The sequence below is a fragment of the Medicago truncatula genome, chromosome 1 (genome assembly GCF_003473485.1).
Source record: "Medicago truncatula cultivar Jemalong A17 chromosome 1, MtrunA17r5.0-ANR, whole genome shotgun sequence".
Lineage (NCBI taxonomy): Eukaryota > Viridiplantae > Streptophyta > Magnoliopsida > Fabales > Fabaceae > Medicago > Medicago truncatula.
Genome location: NC_053042.1, coordinates 47,130,965 through 47,151,501, shown reverse-complemented (window position 1 = coordinate 47,151,501; position 20,537 = coordinate 47,130,965). Strand labels below are relative to the sequence as shown.

The window sequence follows — 20,537 nt, the reverse complement described above, 5'->3', positions numbered from 1 at the left end:
TATTTGGTCACTCCACTATATACTAGGTCTAATCCATTGATAAATAAAAAATAAAAAAATAGAAGTGACGAGTTGATGGGCCGGTCAGCCCCGTCCCTGCCCCATTTATTCAACAAGTTAAGGAGGGCAAGCCAGCTAGAGGTGAAGAGTTCAAAACTTCAACCCGACCTGCCAAGAAATAACAAGTTAAACAAGCCAGCTTGGCGGGTTGTAACCGTTTTGTCACCCCTACCAAATTGCATATCTCAATGGTCTTGATGTAGCACAGGGTTTAAGTTGGGGCGCTTTGTTAACATAAATACAGTTAAGAAAAGGGAGCAAATATGGGATCATGTCCCTAAATCATCATAACCCTGTAACTTAGTTAGAACAAGTGAACAGATGCAATTGTCAAATAATGATATTTTCTATTACGTTGCATTTTCTTCCCTCTTTTTTCCCTAAGTTTGTTATTCTTCTTCTAACTGGCATCATCTTTCCTTCGTGGGTGTTTTGTTCAGGACAATTCCCTAACGTAGTTCATTAATCTCACTCCATATAGAATTCGCATATTTCATTTACTGTGCACACATCCAAAGGCTACAGAAATTCAGCTAACAAATCATCCCCCTTTAAAACCTGAATGACAAAACTGAGTGCACTTATGGTTTATTGTGGCATACAAAAATGCCGACATACAGTCCAAAAATTATTAAAATGTGGTAATTGTCATCCACCTTTACAAACAAAGAGAAGAAATGACAACAATGCAAAGAATACAACTTTTCATTAACTACAAAAACAAAAATATACAACATTAAATACATAATAGGCAAACAAACTAAAAGAATAGGGGTGCTAGTTTATATTCATCAATATCTATGCCGTGAAAAATTTGAGGATCCAGTATTATATGTACCTCTGGAGGATGATCTGCTTGGAGAATCCATTGAGTTCTTGTAGGGAGAGTAGGCAGATTTGGCCGGTTCTGGCACAGAGTCCAAAGGAATGGATTCTGCAAAGCATGCCGTATTAATGCGTGTCCGCTCAAGTTCTGATTGAAGGAACTCCGAGCTGTGCTGCTGTGCAAGAGACTGAAATGCACAAAATATACAGCTTTAGACAATAGTAAATTTAGCAGCAGAATTCAATATATAAATCTTTTACTAGTTGCGGATATAAATCTTTTCCATAGAATTAAACCATTTTTCACAATACCAAAACATGTCAAACTAAACGTCATTTTCATGATGTAAATACATGTCTGAACAGTTGCATCACCCCCAGCACAAGTCAAGAGAGCATAATAATCACTAATTTAATAAACATTCTCAGAATTCAGACACATGAAATGAATACTACATTAATCGGTTGCTTACAATTAACTCGTCTGGTGACACAGTTGTTCCTTGTTTATCATCAGCAAGTGCATCTTCACTACCGCGAGTTGCCCGACGATTATGTCCTGGATTGTCGACAGCCTCAATCACACTCTCAGTGGCTTTTTCCAAAAGTAGTCCTTGTAAAGACTTCAAGGAATCTCTTGCATCGGATGTGAAATATGGATTTAATACAGTCTCGAAGTACTCAAGCTGCAGGGATCATGTTAGTTAATCAAGAGAGATAAAATCTAATGCTGCAGGTAAAGGCCATGAAATATAAATGATATAAGCACCTCGTGTTTTTGCAAATTTATAGAAAATAATGTCAAGAAAACATTTTATTGGTTCCTAAATAATTCCACATCTCTGGGTGTTCATATCCGTCCTGACCCGGTGACCCAACCTGAGCTATATGGCAGGTTGAGTCTGATTTATGACCCAGTATCTAGCTAGCGAAGCATTTGGGATTCCCAACCTATCCTATATATACATATAATTATAATACGGGGTTTTATTTTACTCTTCTAGTTAGCGTTTTTATTTGTTTCTTCATCCACCACATGAAGTTTGATTGTCCTTTTATGTAGCCATATTTAAATTATCACATACTTCAGGTCAACCCAATCATATTCCACGTAAATCCAATCTTAATTAGACTAGCACAACTTTTGATTTAGTGTTGAGTTTGAGTTTAAAATGTAGCCCAATCAAACTTAAGAGTTAGGTGAGGCACAAACATAACTCATCTAAACCCGTCCCTTAAACACCCTGTCACTCCCCACATCCTAGGGTAGAATAGGTGTTCTCTAATTCTTTCAACTGTGACCAAGAGCACCAGTGTTTCAGAAGAATAATATATTTGTGCACTTTCTCCCCTTCCACTTTTTTTCACCTCATTTTTCTCCATCTCTTCCTTTCTCAATACATCACATATCACGTATCTCTCCTCCCAGCATAGTATTTCCTCCCTAATGGCGTGGTACATACCCCAAGTAGGTGCGAAAAATCTTTATCCTTTGTCCAGACAAGCATTTTTTTAAAGTTAAGTTGAGTATAACTACAAATTCATTATAGAAGTTGCATTCCTACTTTGGATTACTGAGAAAGAACAGTGAGAAAAGGGAGAGAGCATGTCAAGTGACAAACAACACAGGTTCGTTTTCTTAAACTTAAAAAATAGTGATTGCAAGGTTGTGTACAAAGCATTTATTGCCAAGACTTGAGAGATTTCATAGAACGCATGCATTTGGCTACAATTGTAAAAATTTATTTTTACGAAACCTATTCAAAGCACTATATCAAAAAAATTAGAGATTGGATTTTTTGCAGAAGCTTGAACATTCTAAAATGTAGAGTGCTTCATATGGTATATCAATTATCGCATCAGCCTTAACATGTCACAGTAATAGAACATACCTCAAGCATGAGTTGACAGAATCCATTTGTATCCAGTGATCTAAGATCTGTACTTTCATTTTCGTGAAAAATGCTGATGAATGTGTCAATCAAGCCTTCCACGAGAATGCCAAGTGTTTTATCCAAGAGAGGTTTAGCACCAGCAAAAACCTATGACAACAGTTCACATCAGCTGGACTACAATTGAGCAAATATAGTGAAAAGAATTATTTTCTTAATTAGTGCTGATCAGATATTTCTTAAATTTATTTGAAGAGCTAAGTTTAGCAAGGATCTTCTTGTGATTAAAACACTCAAAATCAAAACATAACATTCAGGTTATTTCACTCAAAGATTTCTGCATATATGGCCTCAATACCAATGCGAACAGAAATATAATACCATTAACACAAGGCCCACAAAAAAAGTATATGAAGACGATAAAGCTAATCTGAATACAATATTCCTTCTTCAAAATCCATTTGACATATTCCGAAGTCAAACCCTTCGTCAGGACAGTAGCCCTGATGTGTATGTAGATTCACTAATCTATTTCAAACTAGGAGGAGCATGTTTTTCTACACGGAGCAGCATCTAGCTGTAACTAGAAGAAAGTTTTTGGTAAATCAAATAAAACTCAGGCAGTTAATCAACTTGGAGCATTTCCTTTTTAGTGTTTTCACAGGCCTTGTCCAGAGTAAGAAGCATAATAAGGCAGTGTCATCTGATGCTAGCTATGAATCACAGATACGGACACAGACACCGGACACGACACGCCGACACCACTAGTAATTTGAGAAAATCACGTAATTCGGTGTAATTATGTGTGTCGGTGTCAGACACAACACATGTCCGACACCGGCACACGCCTAATCCGAAGAGCATATGTGCTTCATAGGATGCTAGTCTTTCGGTATTCATGGTTGGAGAAGAATGTTCAGGCCTTTAACGCAAACATCCGATTACAAGATTTACTTTTGAGACGCCGGTATTTTCATGGCTTTGAGGAGTTCTGATCATGACGTATGGCTTAAAAAAAAATCTCATGGCAGATATAAAAAAAAGGGTCTTGTTAACGAGTGCCCTAAGGGCACTCTTTAAGGATTCCTAATAAAGAAATTATTTTTTAAAAAAAGTCAAAAACTTCAATTTCCAATGCATTGATTTCATAAACTTTGACAAAAATTTACTATTTAAAGTTACTAAGCAATGCCCTAAGGCACTTGTTAACATTTCCCTAAAAAAAATCCTTCGCTAGGTTTTGAAACATGTCTAAGATGATATCTTATCACCAAGTCTAATGCTTTATATATCTTCTTCCTTCAAATAAAACTTATTTTTTGCATCTTAAAAAAAATGTGGGATTTGAATCCCTTATCACATGCAATTATTACCTCTGCATGAACGGCTACCAATGTGTGCAGCAACTCTACTGCTGCATCGCGGACACCCTAAAAGAAACCACGATAAAATAGAATTTCATATTAAAACATGATTTTCCAAAATCAAAGCAAAAATCATTTTAATCGGAAACAAATATAAAAAGTCAAATTTACAATAAACATTATTGTTGCTAGGTCCTCACTTTAACTGCGGGTGCTGCACCCCATTGAATGCCAGAATTCAACAGATAACTCGTTGCAGCAGATCTGATCAAGGTTGCCTGATGAGAAACCAAGATAGTGTCAATGTATCAGTGAAGGTGAGACTACAGAGCAGTTTTTGAACAAGAAATGTATACTTATTACTAATTAACAACCATTGTCCTTTCTGCTTCATAATAAACCGTATTTTTTATTATGGAGCACTGTTAGTCTGAATTCAAATAGTTTATGGAGACTACTGGTAAAAATCCAAGACCAACATAGAATAGAGATAAGGCCTTGAATGAGTTTATAGAGTGGCACCCCTCACCTTACAGTTTGGTTTTTTAAGGATGAGTTAGACCCAATATAAAAACCTAATATGTATCAGAGAAGCTTGTGACTATTATCCATCACTGTACAAAACCTTACATTGTTTTCTGTAGAATAATGCAACGCCTTGGTATTTAAGAAGTAAAAGACAATACCTATTATTCCAACTGATTGTTTTTCTATATACTGGTCATGAGAATTGTTAACTATAGAAGTCATTCCATACAATTATGAAATGCTTCTTTCCGAAAAATCAATAATTACAACGGTATTAACAAACAAAAAAGTGATAAGATTCTCTTATAATAGCTTCTATATCATCTACTTCTTTCCCAGTTAAAAGTATGGGAACAACAACATTTTTCTCATTACCTTTGCAAAAGTATATTGTTCAAGGACCTTCTCTTCGAGCCCTGAGAAACAAATCACAAGATCTTGTACATCACTGTTTCCTTCATCCTTCCCCCTGAATTAAAGGTTCCCAAGAATCAGAATGTTCTAGTAAATATGTGTGTGTGTGTTAATTAAAATATTTTAGCCTACTTAGTAGGTTAAAATATTTTGAAGTCAGGCACATAGGCAACAATAGAAGAGGATAAATTTAATCAGTTAAAAAATTACTGTACTTGAATTATTTGGATTGCTCAAGAGAAACTCTCTCGGCAATATCAATTTAATAGAGATAAATCATACCTAAATATACAAAAGACTCAGCACTAACCCATATTTATGTTAACTCGGCTTCTCAAAATCAACTTGTAAGATGAGAATTGCCCAAGTCTTATAAGCCCTACATAGGACATATCACTATATACTAGTGGATGTGGAACACTCAACACATCCCCTAACACTAGACAATTGAAGCATGGACTAATGTAAATGGAATAACAAAGATTTCAATAAACACCCTCAGACAAAGGCCCGGACATCTATAGCTTGGACAAATGTGGGTGGAAGAACAGAGATCTTGGCCCTATAACGGATCAAGAATAGACTCTAGTGCCAATTTGAATTTGGAAAGATCTAAAATTGGTTCTAGATGACTTGAGAAATTTTATCTGAGTGTGTTTATTTATAATAAAATATGCACAACCAAATCCTTTGATGATAGGTGTTGTGAGTCCCATATTGGATAAATGATATTACTTAAATAGTGGGTTATGAGTGGGAACAAATCACAAGATCTTGTACATCACTGTTTCCTTCATCCTTCCCCCTGAATTAAAGGTTCCCAAGAATCAGAATGTTCTAGTAAATATGTGTGTGTGTGTTCATTAAAATATTTTAGCCTACTTAGTAGGTTAAAATATTTTGAAGTCAGGCACATAGGCAACAATAGAAGAGGATAAATTTAATCAGTAAAAAAATTACTGTACTTGAATTATTTGGATTATCAATTTTATAGAGATAAATCATACCTAAATATACAAAAGACTCAGCACTAACCCATATTTATGTTAACTCGGCTTCTCAAAATCAACTTGTAAGATGAGAATTGCCCAAGTCTTATAAGCCCTACATAGGACATATCACTATTCACTAGTGGATGTGGAACACTCAACACATCCCCTGACACTAGACAATTGAAGCATGGACTAATGTAAATGGAATAACAAAGATTTCAATAAACACCCTCAGACAAAGGCCCGGACATCTATAGCTTGGACAAATGTGGGTGGAAGAACAGAGGATCAAGAATAGACTAGTGCCAATTTGAATTTGGAAAGATCTAAAATTGGTTCTAGATGACTTGAGAAATTGTATCTGAGTGTGTTTATTTATAATAAAATATGCACAACCAAATCCTTTGATGATAGGTTTTGTGAGTCCCATATTGGATAAATGATATTACTTAAATAGTGGGTTATGAGTGGGAACAACTCTCATGCATGGGAGCTAGCTTTTGGGGCTGAGTTAGGCCCAAACGAAAATTAAAAATATGATATCACAACCCATCCAGATCCGTTAGGCCACCCTTATTGACCATTTAGTCACGTTCCAGATGTTCAGTCCTAGGCGAGAGGTGGTGTGTTGATACTCCGAGAGTCCCACATTGAATAGTGATATAGCCTGAAATAGTCGTTAAAAGTGTGAGGTAACCTCACGCCATTAGCTAGCTTTTAGAGTTGAGTTAGGCCCAAACCTAAATTCTAAGACAGTATCAGAGTCTATCTTAAATTTGTTGCCCACCCATTATTAAGCCACCTGAATAACACTCCATATCTCCAGTCATGGTCGTGAGGGATGTGTATTGAGTCTCGCATTGGATAGTCATATGGCATGAAAAGTGATTATAAACAAAGGGCAACCCCCGCCTCCATTAGCTAACCTTAGGGGTTGAGTTAGAACCAAATCCAAATTCTAAGAATAGAGATAATATTGGACTAAAATAAGCTTTATATCTATCACATTATTTGCAACAAAATATTTTAAATATCTCAACACAAATATACCCTTACAAAGGAAAATATAATATGGGCTCCACAACATAAACATATATTTTAACAGCATACCTGGAATGCTGCCAGATATGCCGGTATTTGTCATACAGCTCATAAGAAAGTTCATCTTTGCAATATCCAATATTGCTTAGTACAATCAATAACTGTTGATGGGGATCAGTAACGCCTCCTCCAAGATCAGAAGGTGCATTTTCTTCTACTTCAAGTGTATATCCATTAGGGAAATGGGAACCTTCTCTGTGTGAGCTATGTTGGCCAAGTTCAATTCCAATACGCTCTAAATTACCTGACAGTCAACCGAAGAAGCCAATTTTGTAACTAGAAATTCGAGTGCAACACTACTTTGTTCTTTCAGCATCTTGCTTTTATTTCACTTTATTTCTTTATCTAGAAAAATATGGATAGGATCAACGATAGAGCTAACAAATTCAACATACCAGCAAAATCCAGGAAACAGTTTAAAAATGCAAGTCTGACAGATTCTTGAATTTCTTGAAGTTGGATGAATGTATCTTCTGATTTTGTTGCCTCACTCCTTAAGGATCGAAGCATCCTGAAGGAATCATTGTTAAAATATTAATACTGATTTTAGATATATAACACATACCAAGACTAGTGTATTGCGGGGGGGGGGGGAGGGGGGATTTTTATTGTTTTTTTTTCCTATTAAACGCATTACGATCATGACTGATAGAGATTGTAAACATCACACTGACATATGGAGAAATTTTAAACTTCACAGCGAAGATAGTATAGGGACAATAAATATCAGACAGTAAGAGGTAAACTTCGAAGAAAATTTGAAGCATGCTGCCAAATATGTACTGAAAAGGATTTCTTAAAAATTAAACAGATTTGATGCGAACAACATTTATTGTATCTTTGGCATCAAGTTATTTCCTTGGAAGATCATTTTGCTAGAAATTTTCTTTTATGTTTTTTGATAGGCACATGTTAGTAGTTAGAAATGTTAGTTTCCGGGGATCAAACCCGAGACCTCCTCCTTTGAACTCCTAATGTGTTTCCTAAAACTAATTTCATAAAATCTTCACTGACATGAATGCTGCCAGGGATATAAAATCATTTTGGCAGGGTGGTCTTTGATATGGTGCCAAAACCTCCATGCAAAAGTAGTTGGGAGTTCTATTCTTGCCACCCGGATTCTTCATGATTTAGTCAACTTAAACATAGGGGGGCCTGTGAATGTTCATGTATTGGCCCACATCCTAAAGACTTGGCTTTTAGAAAATATGATCTTTTAATAAATCTAAATGACTAAATCCAAGATTCTTCTGCCCAAAATTGTAAATATCCAAAGTTTGAGGTCACAGGAACTCTATGGCTTTTTGTATTCCCCAAGTACAAACTGTAATAACTAATTAATGACCAGACATATGGAGCATTAACATATTAAGAGGTGACATGATCATGAGCCAGGTTTTGAATATGAATACATAATTGTTAATTATAAAATCCATTTAATTTTCATTGAGCAAAAATCATATCAAATCATATATGATAATATTTAAACTTACAAATTGATCTGATCCATTGCGGAAGATACAGCTGAGCGGAATGTTAAAGGCAGGTAAGAGATTGCATATGGGGATTTGTTCCTTTCAAGAATTGAAACAATAACCCATGACACATCCTTCGACACCTCTTCAACTGATGCTCGCATCCAAGAGCAAAGCCTTAGAACATAAATCCTTATAATCTCTGGTTGCAGTGTTCGTAAAGCAGCAACTAGAACAAAAAGAAAGACAAACACTCAGAATATTAACAGATCACAATAACTTTCAGATTCAGATAATTGATACCTGCAACCGGAGGAGCTGCTTCCTTCATTTCCAAAGCTGCACATGCTTTAGATATATCTTCAATGGCATCACTCATGTAGGACCGGAGGACATTTGATTCCTCTAGATCATGAAATATGTTAGTAACCTGCAAAAATGGCAGATTATCAGGATTTGTAGGCAAAACCATGAACTACTTTCTATTTGTCAAATCAATCATGTTGCACAAAATACTTTCCTAAATTACTCTATTAGGATTTGGCATATAGCAATGTATTCAAAACCAATAGGAAAAAGGAGAAAACCATATTCCTGTCTGTTTGAGGGGTCAATCATTTTGCAATAAACTAGGAGTGATAGGCTTCCAAATAGTCGCGTCGAGAAAAGAAAAGAAAAAAAATTGGATTAGGATTTGGCATATACCATGAAGGCATTCCCGTGACCTTGAGTTTATGAAAATAGGCTTCCAAATATAACAACTAGGAGTGATAGAGTGGGACCAGGAGGCAGGGAGATAATGCTGGAAAAACTAGTCTGAATAAACTAGTTATCTTGGTTAAATTTAGAAGACTAACACGACTGATAGCACTTACAAAAAAAAATTGTTAGGCTCTGGACAATATGTTTATGTAAAATTGCAATGTTTGTTTGATTTTAATGTCAAGTCAAATACATTAATTGCTTCAATAGTCAAGACTCAAGTTCAGATAGATTAAACACGAAACTCAACAAACAATTCTGGCCCAAAAATAATCTCCAAATTCATATGATATCTAAAAATAGTGTGCTTTTAGTCCTTTTGAATAACTAAACGTGAAATTAAACTTTTAAGAAATAAAAAATGTAGAAGTTTAAATTGGGGATATATACACACACACCTACACACACACAAAAGGCCAAAGTTTTGGGGACAAAATATATTTAACCTAAATTAAAAAGCCAAAATACAATGCTATAATATAAAAAATAAATAAAGAGCCATGGTGATCACTATAAAGAGACTGCAATGTCGGAAAAATATATTGGGTTAAATATGTTTTTGGTCCCTATAAATATCTCAAATCTTGGTTTTAGTCCAAGTACCCACTTTTTAGCCCTGAAAAATACAAAACTCAAATGCTTTTAGTCCATAAAGGGACTAAAAGTATTCTGTTTTGTAATTTGTATGGACTAAAAAGTGGGTACAGGGACTAAAAAATGAAATTTGAGATATTTATAGGAACCAAAAACATATTTAACCCAAACATATTTTTACACCGGTAAAAAGGGGCATGTAAACACAATTACCTTGACTCCATACAGTGATATTGTGCTGCATATCATTGCGGAAACTTCATCAAGGGAATGGCTTGAGTATTTAACATCTCCAGCTTTTTCTTCAACTTTATTTGCAGAACTATTCGAATTTGAATCTGTGGGAACTTGAGAAGACTGGACAAGAAAAAGAAAGAATGATAATACAGCAGATGTAATTATTATGAAAAATTCAAGAAAATAAACAATGTTGAAATAAGAAATATAGAATGGTAAAATACAAAACAAGATGCTAAATGTGTTTCCAGAAGAATCCAATTGAGTCAAGATAGCAGAGGATATTTTTTTTTTAAGGGAGAGGAGAAGTTGAAAACATTAAATCATGCCTTAAATCAGAATCAAAATAAAATGTTATAAATAACTAATGTGCATAGACATACACTGAATTAAAAGTTGTTTGCAATACCTTAGCAAACTTTCCACTGAAAACGGAGAGTGCAACCTTCCAGAAGGCTGGTATATGATGGATGATTACAGCGGTCAATCTACGGATATACCTTCCTCTTAGACCATCCACCTCTTCACCAGTTAGATCTACTGAATGAGACTGGACCGCAGGATAGGAGTTGTTGATATCTGACTGACAATAGTTATAGAAAGGATATTAAAAAGAAAAAATTAAACATTTTTCAATATAGCTTAAAACCATTTTGCACCTACAGATTCGCTCAATTCTTCTTGAATCTGCTTCCATCTGGCATCAGAAAGAGCCTTTTCATGCAACTCGTTACGCAAATTTTCCATTCTGGCCTCGTGGTCTAATGTACACTGCTCAAGTAAGCCACGTATTCTCTGATTCTGTGAAGAAAACAACAGCCAGTAGACTCAACAATTTGGCTATCCCATGGAATGCAAAAATGACACTCGAAAAATTTGATGCTTAAAGGGCAAGTAACTAAAAATTTAAGAAATAATTAATGGGGAGTTGTACCAAAAAATATAAAAATTACAGATTAAAAAGGAAGAAGGTACAAATCAACATGGTTCTTAGTCTTTACAAAGGTCTATAATAGTACCAACAGCAAATAACTAACAGTAAATGGCATTTTTTTCCTTACTCTGATACTTTTTGGTATACACTAGTCAAACAACTTTAACAGTAAATATGAAAGCAAAATTACAAGTACTTAAAAACATGACATGCATAGGATTTTCCAACCTGTATATTCAAATAATGCCATACTGGGTCCGACTCTGGCTCCAAATCCAATAATAACCTCACTGTATTCTCAAGCTACATGAAGAACAAAAAAGTATTAGATTAACCCTCGTGCAGAAAAACTCCAAGACCACTGCAATAAATCTTTAACTTGATCACCATATCATCAACATATAAAAAAATATCGCATGTCCATGTTGCTGTCAGTGTAAATTTTACATGTAACCATGCAAACAACAAGAATATAGAGATAGTGAAATTCACAAATTATCTCCTATGTTCTCCAGAACACCACAATGTCACATTACTATATTGATAAGAACCAATGTAATACATAGCTTTCAATATTGATTCATATGTAGATATTCACCCATGCCAAAGCAGAGTGAGGGGGATAAAACAGTGGCGTGTCCAGATCATCTACTTCAATGAACTGAATAAATTTCATGCTAAAACAGAACGAGGGGAATAAAAGGGTAAAGCTTCAAGCAAAAAACAACTTCAACCACATCACTTCCCTTCATTTATGCCTTTCTTTTCAACCCATCAAACAGAAAGAAAGAAAAAATCATTTAAAAGTATAACTGCTTACAGTTGAAGTGTCGGTTCTCATACATTATTATGCATTAGTACATAGTAGATACAGATCAAGATGGGAAACAGTCATAGTAGCATCACTGGTCCCAACAAGCAAAGATACAACATAATTCAAGTAATTCCTGTCCAACATGACTAGCAAACTTAAGAGATTGATAACTCACATTTGTTATATCTATGTTCGGATCTTCCATAGACATGAAAAGCATAGACTTGAACTCATTCATTACTTTTTCGACCTCTTCAAGAACACGTTTCAGGATACCTACCTGAATCTAAAGAAATACAACAAGAATTAATTTTAATAAGTAAAAGCATGTGACAGCAAATTGGTACAATAACCAGAGAAAATCCACAAATATTATGTACCCTAATATATGCTTAAATGGAATCATTCTTGGGTGAATCTTGAGAACAAAAATTCAGGAGCATGTATACTAGAATTTCAAGAAACCTCTAAGATAAACTTGTTTTAACAATGATACAATAGAAACCTACAGAAAGATCGAAATGAATACAATAGGTTTATACATGAGAGGGAAGAGCAATTGACTTGGCCTTCTTGTACTCCCTGACAGCCAAATCATATTCACCCTTGCTAATGCTGCCACGGATAGTACTTGGTAGGTTGAAAAGTGTACGGAACCTCTGTAGCATTCCTTGGACAGTCCTAATTTTTTCTGCTTGAGCCTACCAACTCATAAGAAGCCATGAATAAACAACATATTCCAAAATCTAGAATAAAAGTCACAAGAAAATCTAGACTTCAGAATTCACCCACCTGGCGTTCGAATAAAGGCTTCAAGGCACGATTAGCCTGCGAACTAACTCCTTGAATAATATTAAACAAATGGGAAGTCCCAGACCCTTCAGGGTCATCCTCAATTCGTCTTAACTTTGACTCAATATCTGTAAATTAAGAAAGAAGAGCTTCCCATTAAAATAAAGGAGGCGAAAGCACCGTCGATCTTGAATTGTTTGCCTAAATGCAGGGAAAACTAATGAGAAAGAGAGTGTGAACTTGGGTATGACACTTAACAACAGTCACCCAAGAATAAAAGACTACTTCTGTATGGTTAAACTAGGGTTTGAATGCATGCAAAAATCAAGTCCATACCGTCGATTGTGGTTTTACAAGAGACAAAACAGTCAAAGTTGTCCTTAACCAACTGCTTTCTCTGCTCAGTACGACTTTTATAATCGGTTTTCAAAGCCAGCGCACCAGCCTCCAGGTCAGCAGCACTTGTATTACAGTGTATCCGTGATAAGAACAATTTTGCATCAAAGTTCTCCGAAAAATAAAGCAATTTCTCTGTATGGTTGCACCAAAGAAACTGTCATATCATCATCAACACTTGGGTAGAAACACATACATGCAAACCAGAAGAGCTTAAATAATAATAACAATGATAAAGGTGACACTTGTTTTCCAACCAATCTAGGAAATACTAATAGTTATTTGCTGCATGAACCAATTTCCAACACACTGAAATAGAACTCTCTTGAACCAGCCAAGAGCAAAACACCAAAGAGAAACCATAAACAAAATCTTATCCCATGAAATTGTAATTAAGGAAAGGGGTTATTTAAATCTATTAATGGCCTTCAGTTTTGTGACCACTTCCTTAATTTATCCCAGATGTAGGCTTTTTTGCACACGTTTATTGTAGGTTGATTGTTAGATTGAGTTCTGAGTTGTGGACTCGTTAGCCCCCAAGTTCAGACCTATACTCTTATTTAAGTGACATAATCAGTAATTAAAGAATCAGATGTTAGAGACCCTAGTCGTCATATTTTTTTATTCCACTTTCAGCAATAAATAATGCCTGAACCTGAGAACCCTAGGTGAGAAGCCTATGGTGTTTTTCCTCCACTATCTCCGTCTTTTGAACTCCGATTTCAAATAATTAAACATCCTATTTAGAAAAAGACTCTATTTTGTACAGGTAAAGCCAGTTACCAATAAATTTTTCGCATTCTAATTCAATTCTAGCATAACTGTCTGCAGGTGCAGTTAACCTTCCAAAAACAGAACCTTCACTTAATTTCACAAATACTAAGGTACAAAGAATTTTCATTTATATTAAATGCAGAACAATACCTCATATCTGTCATAGTTGACTGTAAGAGTGCTTCCTAGGCATTTTTTTCTCTTAATCAAATCTTGTCACAAAATACATGATTTGCTGAAACTATATTATTGCATTGTAAAATACAAGTAGCTTGTAGTGTAATTTGATCCATGTAGCCGACCCCACTTAGTGGGATAAGGCTTGGTTGTTGTTGTTGTTGTAAAATACAAGCACCATAAAGAAACTGACTTCAAATGTAAATATGCTACATAATAATTAACAAAAAATAGTTACCACGTAGGTTGCTATCAGCATCCTTGTCAGTCTTGGGAGAACTGTCTGAAGACTCGGTGATCAACTTTAGTGTTCTGTTGTCAATGATCCTGTCAAATACCAATACCAATAAACCACCAGGATTAATCCCTCGGAAGTAAACTGAAGTAATGTGGAAATGATGCCAGCTATAAGCCAAAAGAAAAAAGAGGAACATGGCAAACGCAATGAAAGACAAGCATAGAAATGAACTTTACCCCAAACCTAGTGGATCAACGCATTCCATGCCACGAGGGAATGACTGTAAGTAGGTAAGCCCCTTTTTAGCCAATGCAGAACTTTTTTTTTCAAATTTTGGAGCTATAAATTTTTGAGCCACAGGTGCTGTCCTTGTTTCCCTCATCTCACGAACCCTACGAGCAAGCTGTCAAAGAAGCCCAACTACATTAAATTAAACAGAATTCGATAAGTACTTTCATTTAATATGCGTAATATTCTAACGGAAGAAAACCAATATGAATAAAGCACTGATATTTTTAATCCTTCAAGCAAAAGAACTCTTAAAAACAAGTACTAACAAAAACTATGTAAAGCATAAATAGCATGAGTTGAGATCCCACATCGACTAGAGATATGGCTAAAGTACTCCTTACATGGCTTTGGGCAATCCTCACCTCTTCGAGCTAGCTTTTAGGGTTGAATTAGACTTAACCAATTTTTAAGGTAGTATCTAGATGTGTTACCAGGCCTGTATTTGTCGACGCTATAAGTCCTAGGCATGAGGGGTGTTGTTATTGCCGCCCGCATTTGTCCATGCTCCAAATGTCTCTTGGGCATGAGAGAATGAGTTCAGATTCAACATTGACTATAGATATCGTCAAAGTAGTTCTCAAAATGCTTGGACAATCCTCACCTCTGGGTATAGCTTGGGGTTAAGAGTTGAGATAGGCCTGATCCAGATTTTAAGAGCATGCCTAATGTCGCATATGAAAAGGGGGATGCTCAAGATTCATTTCCATCCTAGATTCCAAGAGTGCTCATAGTATATTAAAAAATGGAAAAGAACAAGCAAGGACAAGAAGAAAAAGGAATGACAGACAGAAATGAAAAACCAAATATATTGCAGAAATATGAGATGCCAATAAATCGAAATGCTTTCCACTCAGCACAAGTAGACAGCCTTGTAGAACTTATTAGGTAAAATTTCATCCTAGTTGGGATGAGTATAGTATAAGGATCTAAGATGTTGCTAATTAGTCAGCCCAAGGTCATTGAATATTAATAGTACTTGTTGAATTGGGTCTAACTCATCCTTAAAAAACCGGCTTGTGAGGTGAGGACTACCCCCACTTGTAAACACTTGTTCAGGCCATCTCTCATCCAATATGGGACTCTTTAACAGTACTCAACAGGTTTTTCTTTTTCCCACAGGATTGTTATCAGTACAAAAATTAAAAACAATGAGTTATTATTTGAATGGATGGAAAATAGCAAAATGCAAAAAAAAAAAAATACAATATTAAAATAGTCGTTAAAGAACAAGAAAGAATGAAATTAATATAGACTAGTTCTTAATATTGAAACAGTAATACTTATTCTTTAATAAAACTAAAATACAATCTTAACCACTATTAACTGTTCATCAATTTAGTTTTAGAACTATGACATTATGGTTACTGGATGTCCAAGACTAAAAATCAATTAGCATTTCATGCATTTGGAATAATTTTCAAAAAAATATATTTAGATAAAAGTGAACGTTAATACTTCCAGAACATAGCATTACATCCTATTGAAATTATAGGGTTTGGGTTTGCATGGTATAAACATACTAAAGAATAATATAAGATTAGATTGATTTGGTATGCCTAAATTAAAAGCACTATCCATCATTTCTACTGAGATTTAGATCAATCATACTAGTACAAGCCCAAGCTCGCCGTCGCAGTGAGACCTTCTAAAAAATGATGCTATAAAGCTCCGGCTATGTTCAAGGGTTCATGGCAACATTATCTTAGGTTTGCAAAAGGCTTATTTCATGGTTCAAACCAGTAGTCCATGGTCACATCGTAACAATTTCAACTGCTGCAACAAGCCTTCCCTTCGTAATACAATAAGACTACTACTAATGTTAATCGAATAAGGAAACAAATATAGAAACATATAAAGTCTGGAAGCATGTCCAAAGGACCAAATGGTTCTAAATGATATTTTAAAATTAAAACATTAAAATATACTCTAAAATTTCCTCTCAAGCTAAAACTTCCTAAACTTTAAGCTCATTTGTTGAAGACTAATGGGGACTCCAAAACTACAGCTTGGAAACACTAGAAGCATGAATTGAACACTGCTAGAAAGATAACTCAGTCAAAAAACCCAAATAATGCACAACCAATGAGGAATTGACACTGCCAAAGAGGCAGAGTGGAAGATGCAAGCAATCATTCACAGCAACATCCAATCAATCAAAATTCATAGCAAAACAAACAACACTTGGAAACTACAATACAAGATAACTCTGCAGCACAGACACTTCTTATTGAAGGCGTGTCCGTGTCCAATATGTGTCAGCGTCTGACACCAACACATGTGATCACATTCAATCATGCTATTTTTACCAATTATTACTTGTGTCGGTGTTGTCAGTGTCCGACACCAACGCATGTGATCACATTCAATTATGCCATTTTCACAAATGATTACTGGTCTCAACGTGTATAGCTATGTAAATAACAAACTATATATTCTAAACATACATACTCAGCAAAGTATCGGTAAGATGAAAACCCCAAACTAAATATTATATACATAATACATCAATTAAACATTATATTCACTAACTATTTCAACAATTAAGCGAAGAAAACAAATAGGATAAAGAAATTGAAGCGTATATGATGAAGAAACCCTAATCAGTAGCAATAACAACACACCTCAGCTTCATCAACATGCTTCCAACGACTAGGCTCCTCACCATCCCAAGTCCGATCCTCCTCCCTCGCCGGCGTTCTTCCACTCCCTCGATTCTTCGACGATGTAACCTGATCTTTAACATTATCCTCATCACCGCTAGAAATACTAAGCATCTCCACTTCGGAATCATCGTCATCATCAACAACTCTCCCTTTCGATTGAGGTTTCGCGGTGGCCGGAGGCGCTGACCGTTTCGGTTGAGACGAAGGCGGTTGAACGTAGTTAGCGACGGGTTTTCGAGGATTGGAAGAGGATTTTCCGTAGTTGAGATCTCGTTGTGATTGCTCCTTTAACGCCATCTGGAGAAGCTCGTCTTCATCGCTGTCGCTCGACATTTCTGAAACTCTTCTCTGCTTCGCCGGTGAATGTGAACGGAATGGAAGAGAGAAGAGGTTTTGTTGATTTTAGATCTGAGTTTTACTGTGATGTTTTTTTCTTTTTCTTCCGGGAGGAAGAAAGAAAGAATGTTCAATGGAGAATCTTCCAATTTCAATTATTTTTTGCTATGCTAAAGTTTCTTTGTTTTTTTTTTTTTTTTTCATATCATTATTACATTTTTTTATTTTATTTTAGTGTCATGATTACATTTTTTTTATTGTTAATGGAGAGTTTTTTTTTTTAGTTTAATTTTAATGCATCAAAAAGTTTTTGAGTCCACCCATCAATAGTTACTTTTATAGTTACTTGTCAAAATATAGTTACTTTTATATTCCTTCCTTAAAAAAAATATATAGTTACTTTTATATTGAAAACAAAAATCATGAACGACATTATAAAATTTAAAAGAATTGAAAGAAAAAAGAATACAAATAGTTACTGGAAAAGATAATAGCATTTTAATAAAAAAAAATTACAAAAAAATGTTTAAATTTATTTTGTATTTTTAATAATTAAATTTATTTTCTGCTTTTTTTTTTCAATATTCCGTTATTCAATTCCAAAAAGTTTATGTGTGGTAAAATCAAATGACAATGGGGTAAAATAAGATTTTTCAATGGTTTGTAAAAGTGAAGTTATAAATATAAGAGTATAAGATATAATTTTCAAAATTTTATCGAGCAAAACCAAATATAAATTACTCAATAGCTAATAGAAAACTGACTAATTAAGCTAGTTTCCTTTTAAGATTGATAAGAAAATCGTATATTTTTTTGGTTGTTTGGTAAGAGTTAAAGTTGAGTAGAATGTATGTGAGGTGAAATAAATAAGTATATTTGATTTTTTTTTAAAATTATATGTATATTTGATAAATTACAAACGTTAAAATTGGATGTTATGAGATATCGATTGTTCAAAAATTATAGTTTGAAAACATCATACGCTTGAATACATCAAAAGGTTACCGTAATGCATTAGTACAATTTTGTTGACATACTCATGTACAACTCACAAGTCTTCCTAAACAAAAAAGAAACTCATGTACAAGTCAAACCAAAAGAAATTGTACTTTTGTAGATATAAACTATCCTACATTTAAACCTATTTCAATCTTTTGTAATTGTTTCATTCCGTACAAACATTGTGTTTTGATGAGTGTCTTTTATAAAGGACATCTTGCTGGACTCATAAGTATGAGTGTTGTATATAAACTTTTGTTAGCCTTGATTCCTATACAATAGTAGACTGAGGTATACATAAACCATAACAAAAAAGAAAAACCATTTTAATATTTGCAATTGTTGCTATAAGTTATAACCCTTTATGAGTAGCCTCGGAGTGAGTTGGGTAAGTTGTTAAAAATGAAGGAAAGCTCCCTTTCTTTCTCTCCCCACAATAATTTTCTGGCTTACTCAAGCGTATGAAAATTGAATTTTGATACTTTTGGAACGTAGTAGTTTCTGATAAGGTGACCCTATTTAGTAAACTGTTGAAAACCTCAGCTATTGCAGCCTTTTTTCTTTTCTTTTTTTTAAACAAGCTACCGTAGCTTCTGAGTTATGGATCAACTTCTAAAGTTACATAAATATTATTTTTTTATTATTTTTTTTTAATAATTTTTATGTTTCCTCAAAAAGTTTTATGAAATTGGTGGTTAATAATTTATAGTCCCATGTAAAAATAACCTGCATACTCCAATCTGCATATCTACAAATGCTTTTAGGAATTTTACTTGAACCATCAAAGCCAAGTAGAAATGTACCAGTAACAAGTCCAAAAGAATTTAAGCAAGTCATGGCTTTTCCCAAAAGACTCCACTCCATGTCCTTCAAGATATTCAAAATAAGTAGAATAATTTCAAAATGACCAATGGATCTCACAGTTAGATTGATAGATACAAAGCGGGAAATGGATACAAAGGGAATTTATAGAATTCATACAAGCTACCGGACCACCAAGCCGAAAATGTGCAAAGAGTTTTCCTTCTCTCCCTCCAAATAAACCATCCCCGTGACAGATACTTTATTTTTGTTACACCCTCATTTATGCCAAATGTCCCCCTCTCAAAGACCGACTCATTCCTAGTGATCCATAATGACCAAATTACAGCCAACCAAATGAGATGTCTCAACCTCTTCCGTCTTTTTCCTCTAGCAAGAATGTGATGATGACTGAGTAAAGTGATCTACACTGCTATTTGCATAAGCGCCTTTGAATTCCATCCAGCCGTAGATTGAAGTCTGCACATTGTAAGCGAAAGGGCGTGAAAAGAGAATATGATCACTACTTTCTTCTGCAGCATAGCAGAACACGCAGGGATTATCGACATTATATGCTTAGACACCCCTTGCTTTCAGAGCACCCATCGTCATGATTATGTCCTGCAATACTCTTCCATCTAAAAACCGTGAATTTCAATGGAACCAAACCGCTCCACAGAAACTTTGAAAGCCCTCAACAATTCTGCAGAAACAGAATTATGCTCACAGTATCTCTGCAACAGTATATATGCAGACTTTACCGTGTACCCAACCATAGAATCGTGTCTCCAAAGTCCAAACCCATTTGTCCGAAAAATCTGCACTCTACAATAAAAACCTCTAGCTCAAGAAATTGATCCCTCCCCATGAGAACAAAGGCCATCTCCATTCTCAGCTCCACTCCCATCTCCCACCTGTTCGCGCTACTACTTCCGACACAGTTCCAGATCTGTTTCTTGCAACAGAAAAATGTCTTAGGAACGTCTCTTGCAATATGGAACTTCCAGCCATCTTTGAGACCAAAGCAAGGTTGTTTTCACCATTACCGATCCTTCTAAAAATTGAATTAGAGAACCAA

At 35.0% G+C, this 20,537-nt stretch overlaps 1 protein-coding gene across 3 annotated transcripts; it reads right to left on the bottom strand.

Annotated features, from left to right (window-relative positions):
* Positions 1-588: 588 nt before the first annotated feature.
* LOC25484976 (exocyst complex component SEC5A) lies at positions 589-17,814 on the bottom strand. Of its 3 annotated transcripts, none has more exons than XM_013614074.3 (21): positions 17,282-17,814; positions 14,606-14,772; positions 14,370-14,458; positions 13,121-13,315; positions 12,785-12,912; positions 12,535-12,693; positions 12,168-12,278; positions 11,407-11,481; positions 10,908-11,045; positions 10,654-10,827; positions 10,221-10,364; positions 8,955-9,081; positions 8,670-8,880; positions 7,572-7,687; positions 7,186-7,420; positions 5,045-5,138; positions 4,342-4,419; positions 4,151-4,207; positions 2,778-2,927; positions 1,359-1,571; positions 589-1,073 (listed from the first exon to the last, which is right to left on the bottom strand). In XM_013614074.3, the coding sequence occupies exons 1-21, from the start codon at positions 17,654-17,656 to the stop codon at positions 852-854; spliced, it is 3,258 nt and encodes a 1,085-aa protein (XP_013469528.1). In that variant the 5' UTR covers positions 17,657-17,814; the 3' UTR covers positions 589-851. The 3 variants fall into 3 exon arrangements, with proteins under 3 accessions (XP_013469528.1, XP_013469526.1, XP_024641498.1); XM_013614072.3 differs by having other exon boundaries at positions 14,606-14,789; positions 17,282-17,421; XM_024785730.2 differs by lacking the exon at positions 17,282-17,814 and having other exon boundaries at positions 13,121-13,337; positions 14,606-14,749.
* Positions 17,815-20,537: the final 2,723 nt, after the last annotated feature.